Source organism: Palaemon carinicauda, chromosome 16 (genome assembly GCF_036898095.1).
Source record: "Palaemon carinicauda isolate YSFRI2023 chromosome 16, ASM3689809v2, whole genome shotgun sequence".
Lineage (NCBI taxonomy): Eukaryota > Metazoa > Arthropoda > Malacostraca > Decapoda > Palaemonidae > Palaemon > Palaemon carinicauda.
The window spans coordinates 55,672,627-55,681,013 of NC_090740.1; the positions used below are offsets into that span (position 1 = coordinate 55,672,627).

General features: G+C 38.2%; 1 protein-coding gene across 1 annotated transcript in view; it reads left to right on the forward strand.

Moving 5' to 3' along the window:
• The first annotated feature begins 1,055 nt into the window (after positions 1-1,055).
• Positions 1,056-8,387, forward strand: part of LOC137655320 (uncharacterized) — a 436,860-nt gene continuing 429,528 nt past the window's right edge. Inside the window, exon 1 of the mRNA XM_068389208.1 lies at positions 1,056-1,228. Within this exon, the coding sequence (XP_068245309.1) occupies positions 1,056-1,228 (173 nt within the window). The remainder of the gene's footprint in view (positions 1,229-8,387) is intronic.

Genomic DNA, 8,387 nt, shown 5'->3' on the forward strand with positions numbered 1-8,387 from the left:
GAGTTTTAAATGATTCATATGTTAAGAAATTACCTGTCATTACAAGGGCTAAAAGTAGCTCTCGAAGTGTCTCTAAATTTGGCCGATACACTCAGTGAGAGAGAGAGAGAGAGAGAGAGAGAGAGAGAGAGAGAGAGAGAGAGAGAGAGAGAGAGAGAGAGAGAAATTCAGTTAATTGTGTGGTGTCGCTATGATGGACAGTATTATCTTTAAATGGAAAAGCAAACTGCTTGGTATATATATATATATATATATATATATATATATATATATATATATATATATATATATATATATATATACATGCATGTATATATTTTCTGTATATAAATATATATATATATATATATATATATATATATATATATATATATATATACATATATATATATATATCTATACATACATATATATATATATATATATATATATATATATATATATATATATATATATATATATATATATATATATATATATATATATTCTGCATGTTTTGAACTGTGTGAATGGTAAATTGAGAGAGAGAGAGAGAGAGAGAGAGAGAGAGAGAGAGAGAGAGAGAGAGAGAGAGAGAGAGAGAGAGAGAGAGAGAGTTATGCCTGTAATGTCTTCGAAATAACTGGAACCTAAGAAAGTATCAATGTTATCTTATTTTTCCCCTTACAGTCTAGAACATCCACATTGAAATTTAAAAATGACGTTTTGTGTGAATATTCAGTGATAATGGAAAATGGAGTGTCATTACGGACTGTTATCACTAGCAAAGCATGGAGTCTCTCTTTAGTGTGTTGTCTTTCTTGCTAATAAAACGTAAGAGAATATCCATTTTTAGGTAAAATCGAAGGCAACCGTGGAACCCATTGTCGATAAAAAATACTTCTTTGAAGTGCAGCGCTAAAACAAGGAAACAAGCTATGAAAATTCACGATGACGAAAGTTGCGTCATCTTACTGGCAACATCCGATGTGAAAATGGCTTTTCGTTTTAAAGATCATGTTCATAAATGAGTGAAAGTCCATTCAGAGCTTCGAAGGAAACATCTATTTTCTAAAATGAAGGTAAATTTGCTGACGAGGTGGTGCTGGAGAGGCGCTTCAGTGGCGCCATCTCAAGATGACGACAGCGTCAATCACCCTGGTAGTAGGAATGGGAATCGCCTGACTTCTAATGGACCTCACGAAACCTTGGATGTTCAAGACAATCCTAGTGCTCGTTCGAACCGTAGGTTAGTATCAGTATAGTTGGGATATTTCCAGTAACGCCAATGGTTTATCGAAGTCTGTAAGACATCATCAAAAGGAAGATGTCGTAGAGATGAAAATATTCAGGATTCAATTCATTCCCTATATCCACTTTACATTGTGGTTTATTGCAACTGAGCATTATGAGTTCCTGTGAAATGAGGTTTATATGCACACATAAAAATACATATATATCATACATTAGATATATGTACAATATTCAGGGGCCTGGCAAGGCACCCCACCCCCCAAATAAACCCAATCTCTTCTCCTTTCCTAGGGGTCTTGCCGTAAGTTCCTATATTAACATTAAAAAAAACCATACCATAGACTATTTTAAAGTAAAAGTTTTTCAACAACCACAAGGAATTAAGAGGTGTTTTTATGCTCATTGGAAAGGTCTCGAGGTCCCGCGACGTATAGGGGTTGGGGTGATGGGTGTAATCCTCTCTATAAGGGCTATGGACGTGAAAACCGTGAAATAAAGAGTAAGCGTAAACCATAAACTATAGACTTTTTAAAGTAAAAGTTTCTTAGCACCCACCACAAGGAGTTATAAGGTGTTCTTGGGTTCGTTAGAAAGCTATCAAGGTCCCACGACATATAGGGAATGTGGCGATGGGCGTACCCTTCCCTATAAGGATAGGAAAGCAAAAATCGTAAAATAAAGGGTAAGCGTATCTCAGGAACTACGAGGAGTAATGAGGTGTTCTTGACCTTGCTGGAAAAGACTTGAGGTCCTATGTAAGGCAATGTGGGAGAGGAGTGAACTACGCCAACGCCAAGGTATAAGGGGTAGGGACATGAAGCCGCGAAAATAAGGGGTGTGCGTATTTCAGCTACCACAAGGAGTAAAGAGGTGATCTTGGGATTGTTGGAAAGGTCCAGAGGTCCTAAGTTGGCAGTGGAGGTGATGAGTGCACTACGTCAAGGTATAAGGAACAGGACGCGAAAATAAGGGGTATGTGTATCTCAGGAACCACAAAAAATTAAGAGGTCTTCTTGGGCTCGTTGGAAAGATCTAAAAAGGCTCGTTATTTATAGCACCCGACCCAACTCTTAGCTACCTTTTCGTGGCTGTGATCCCTAAACAGCGTTTTGGGTGGAATATATATATATATATATATATATATATATATATATATATATATATATATATATATATATATATTTATATTATTATATGATGATGGCTCCCGGGTCTGGGTACCAAATATTTATTATACAATGGTCCCGTGTCTGTGAACCAACATATAATATATATATTACAACCGGCAAGCTAAACAACCTCTCGAATTCCAAACTCAGCTTTTTGCTTTTCCATTAAATCTGTTACACTTGGAAATATCAATACCCAAACTCTGAAACAGTTATATAACTCCCAGACAGCAATATATAAAACACTGATTATCCAAAGGTCTCATAAATGTACTCAAAACAAAACTGGGTAATTATTCTTAAGAATTATTCAAACAACTTACTACGGTTCTTTACAGGATATGAGCAAATACCAATTTAAACACTGGTTATTGGAATAATACACTCTTTACAAAAATAAATATATTTATATAAATTACAACACTTTGAAAGAATTTACATAAAAACATAATAAATCACTCAAAATATTTAGTCTGAACAAAAGTTAGATTAAGACAAAAATGTTACAATCTGAAAATTATACAATAACTTGACTTGAAATATTATATCTGAATAAACCTTAGACTAAGAAAAAAGAAATAACACTTATGAAAATTATACAATAATTTGTTTCACTTGAAAATAAATCTGAATACAATATTTAAGTTTGTTACTTAATGAAAATAGATGACCAGATCACAGTACAAACACCTTTTCCCCTTACTACAGGGCTATTTACAAAAACTCCAAGAGAATTCTTATAAGTACTCACTATGTTTACAAAAATCCATCACACCAAAACTTCGATATTTCATTGAGCACTTTTAAAACAATACACTGAGCTGAGTATGAGAGAAGTGAGGAGATGACTATATCTTAAGGCTGGGATTCTCTATCTCATCTATGCAACCCTACAGTTGTCTTTTTATGAAACTTAGCTACTTCCAGAAGCTTCCAGGAGACCTTTAAAGGGGGGGGGGGGGGAGGGCCACGCCAGAGTTTCCAACTAGATAACAATGTAAAGAGACGAATCTTGGGTTTTCAGGCAATTCTTAAATGCATATCAACACACCTGCAAGGCGACTCTCCCAGCTAGCTCCACTCACCCTTTGTCCTCAAAATAAAAAAAAGACAAGAGCTGACACCAGGGCCCTCAAGAACCTTCCGAAGAACATGGCCTATTGCGTAATTTCTCACAAACATGATGCGATACCTCATATAAATATAAAAGAACATTACATAAGGCCTTGTTCATATCTCATATGGGTTACATAGCAATCTCAAACGAATTACATGAGACTTTGTAACAAAAATACGTGAAATAAAAAGTTAATTCTTGAAAATGATGTAAATTTACATATGACATTAATGACAAAAGTCTTACGTAATTTACATAATAAACTTACGTCTACACGAGAGGAACTTATCTTACGGGCTGGATATTCATCTCTTCAATGCACAAATGAAATAGATAAATAAATCAGAAATAAACTGTTGTATTTACTCAACACTAGACCAGCTTTGTAAGATAGCTCCCCCCCCAAAAAAATGATTTATTTTAGGCCTGAACCCATCGATTTAGCCTGAAATAAATAATCTGCAACCCCGTTATCTTTACCTGATATAGGCTTTACATTAATACAATACGGTTGCAAACATAATGAACGCCTAGTTAACTTTTGATTATTATTTTTCATCTTATTCACAAAAGGTAAACGATTATGATCTGAATACACTGTAATCTCTTGATTTTGTGGTCGATTCACATAGACCTCAAACTTGTTTATTGCACTGACTAACGCTAGTAGTTCCTTTTCAACTGTCGAGTAAACTCGCTGATGTTTCTTTAGCTTCGACGACATGAAACAAACAGGGTGAAGAATTTCTTCCTCGTCCTTTTGCAGTAAAACAGCTCCAATCCCATTATCCGACGCATCCACTTGGAAAAGGTATATCTTGTTGAAATCACAGGCTCGCAGTATCGGCTTCGAAGGTAATATGGCCTTTATCCTATCGAATTATTTCAGGCACTTGCTGGTCCATACAAATTTTTTCTTCGGGCTAGTCAAATCCGTCAAGAGAGCGACTACAGCTGAAAAGTTCGAACAAACATGTCGGTTGTAACTGCTTTCTCGTTGTGAGGACTGATGCTTTCCTTATTCCTTCGACGTTAGCGCCTACCGGGGTGATTAGTCCTCTTCCTTCATCAAATCCCAAGTACCGAACTGTTGCTTTTCCAAATTCGCTCCTCTCCAGGTTAATCGTTAGGTATGCTCCTCGCAGCTTTTGAAATACTTTCTTCAGGATTCGGAGATGTTTTTCCCAGGTCGATGAATATACCACAATATTGTCGAGATAAGCACCTACTCCTTCAATCGATCCTAGAGGGTTATCCATCCCATGTTGAAAAGTAGCCGGGGGGGGGGGGGGGGCGCTCAGTAGACCAAATGACATGACGGTGCATTGATATAACCTAAGCGGGGTTATAAAAGCTGATAACAATTTTGCATTGTCGTCTAAAGGAATTTAATGATGGCCTTTCAACAAGTCGATCTTGGAGACAAACCTCCCTTGTCTGCTATTGTCGAGTAGCTGGTCGATGAGAGGCAATGGATAATTATCGGCTACACTGATCGAGTTTAACTTTCGGTAGTCCTTACACATCCTAAAACATCTGTCCGGATTTTCACAAGCAAGCATGGAGAACTGTAAGGGCTAGAACTTTGTTCAGCTAATCCATTTTGTAACAAATAGTCCACTTCTTTTCTCATGACTTTTCGTCAATAGGCGCATTGTTTAAATGGTCTTTCTGCTGTTTTGAGGTGTATCTCATGCTTCATCAGGTTGGTTCATTTCGGGACGTCTGAGACAATTTTAGGGAAATTTCTCATTAATCGGTTTAATTCCTCTTGTTACTCCTGATTCAAATGATTTAATTTCTCTTCCAAGTTCCGAATGATAGACAAATTATTCACTTTGTTTACTACCCCTACCTCATAACTGTCGTCGTCTTCTGTGGATGATATTGTGTGCGCCATACACATAAGTGAAGCTTCGGTCTTGTTTCGCTTAAGTGGGGTTTCAGTAGGTTAATGTGTACTATCCTCTGACTTTTCCATCTTCCTGGGATTTCGATAACATAGGTCAAGTCACTGATCTTCTTCAAAATTCTTAATGGTCCTTGGAACTTGTTGGTGAGTGGGAATCTCCTTATCAGAGGGAAAACCAACACTTGTCCTATTGAAAACTGTCTGTTCTTACTTTTCATATCGAACCTTTTTTTCATTTTTCCTTGACTTGTCTTAAGGTTTTCTAGGGAGAATTTCCCTATCTCGCCGATCCTTTTCCTCAAATTCTTGACATATTCTCCATCCGTTTCCTCTCATTCCTTCCATTTTTCTGCTAACATTTTATTCGGTGCTCGTACTTCTTGTCCAAATACCATTTCATTTGGGCTATATCCCATGCTTTCTTGATAAGCATTCCGTACCTCGAATAACATTAACAGTAGTCTGATGTCCCATTTATGCCCCATTTCGTTGTAGAGCTTTGTTAACATACTTTCCAACGTTTGATGAAACCTCTCTAATGAACCTTGGGTCTCCAGATGATAAGCAGTTGATAGTTGTTGTTTCACATCCAACAATTTCATTACGCCCTGAAATAGTTTTGACGTGAAATTCGTTCCTCAGTGACTTTGAATGATCTCTGGAATACCAAACTTAGTAAAAAAGTCTAGTAACTTCTTGGCAATTATCTTGGCACTGATGTTCCTGTCGGGTATGGCTTCTGGGTATCTTGTCACTGGACACATCAATGTTAACATATATTCGTGACCTTTTATCGTTCTTGGTAAAGGTCCGACAATGTTGATCATTACCTTGCAGAAGGGTTCTCCTCGCACTTGTATCGGGTGTAAGGGAGCTTTCTTAATGTACTCGTTTGGCTTTCCAGCAATCTGACGTACGTGACATGCACAGCAAAATCTGGCTCATGTCTTTATGCATGCCAGGCCAGAAAAAGTGTTTCATAATCTTTTCAGTTGTCCTTATCCCCATATGTCGCGTCTTGTGCGCTACAACAATCACCTGTCTTCTCAACGGTGCGGGAATTTATATCTGATAATATATCCCCCATTCAGCATTCCCAGGGATATTGGCGGGTCTAAGCTTCCTCATAAGCAACCCATCCTTAAGATAATAACAGGTCGGAGACTGCTGAGCCTTCGTCTCGTCCACCACACGGTACAATACCTCTGTTAACATTGCATCCTTCCGTTGGAATCCTATCAGCCTTTTCCTACTCACTTGTCTTACTTCTAACACTGTGTTTTCTATTTCTTCCAGGTCCATTTCTTCTTTGTCATCTTGTCCACTCGTCTGTCGCTCCTCTTTGCTCAGTCTTACTAGGGAGTTCTCCTCTTGCATACCATAAAGGGAATCCTCTTTTTTGGAAAACAAATCCTGCAATTTTATCACTTCTTCGATTTCTTTTTCTTCTTAAGCAACCACTTTCTTTATCATACTCCTAGTCGTCACACAACTAGGAAACAGATACAGGTAATCCTTCTCGAGTTCAGCCATAGGACTACATTTCAGTGGTTTCTCAGTTAAAATGGGACAAGGCACAAACGGCGCTCTACCAACCTCATTACCCAGCAGGACATCTACTCCTTCGACAGCTAATGAATCCTTTACTGCAAAGTCAAAACTACCTGTCAACAACTTGCATGACAGTTTCAAACGGCAAATAGTGGTAACCTCCTCACCTCCTATTCCCTTCAAAATAACCGAGTCTCCTGTGAGAGACTGTTCCACCAACGGGTGTACTCCTAGTACCAACACACTATGGTTACAACCTGTGTCGCCCGATATCCGGTCCGGGGTTCGCTCACTCCCATCTATTGCTGCTATCTATGGTTTAAAGGTATCCATGCTGTTTTGGTTTGTCCTGTTTGTCTTGTAAACATTAGCTGGTTTGTTTTCCTCTTAGACTGTTCTCGATTGCTTCTTCATCTTCGGATTCTGTGAAGTAGAATTATCCTTAATCACTTGGACGACTGCTTTTGGTTGGTTTGACCAACATTCCCTACTGATATGGCCTCTCTTGCCACAATTAAGACAGACAATATCAACCTTCTGCACGTCTTTCACGATACTTGAAGGAGGACAATTTGACAATTGTTGCTGTGGTACTATCGCATTCTGCTTAGGAATAGTACCAGTGCTAATTCTGCTGTAACTGTTGAAATTGTTCACATTGTTATTACTGAACTGGTTTCCATGGCTCAGTGGATACTTGACACTTGGTCAGAACGAAGGTTGAAACTTCATGCCCGAGGAGGGTTTACAACTGATAATATTATAATTTTCACTCAGCAAAGTGGCTTTATCATGTTTCTTCACATCTCTCTCTCTCTCAAGTATGTTCAGGAATTCCTCGTAGATAATGTTCTAGCATTATCAATTCTTCTAAATCAGCAATATCCCTCATGTTAGCAGCCTCTGTCCATCTTTTTAAATGTTGTCGTACCTTATAAGCGTAATCCAGGGAAGTAATTTTTCTCATCATTCCTCAAACTTTGGAATCTTTCATTATAATATTCAGGGGTCATCTGATACACTTGCAGCACGTTCCTTTTCACTTCTTGATTCTCCTTCCTCTGGTCATGATATTAGGAAATGATGCACTGCAGCCTTTCTCAATCAATACATTCTGCAATAACAGAGTCCATTTATCTTCTGGCCATTTCATCATCGATGCGACCATTTCTAAATGGTCGAAGAACTCATCTTGAGCCTCTTTTCTGAACCATGGAATTATCCTCTGGGCATCCGACACATTAAACATGGGTTCGTGTCTAGCAGAGGTCGTCTCTGTCTGCGTTGTCGACTGTGCACTGGTGTTCAATAGCTCCAACTCCCACGCATGCTGTGCAATCTCTCTTGTGTCCTCCTTCTCCTTTTCTTCCATTCTCCTTGCATGTTTTGCAATCTCTCGGACTTT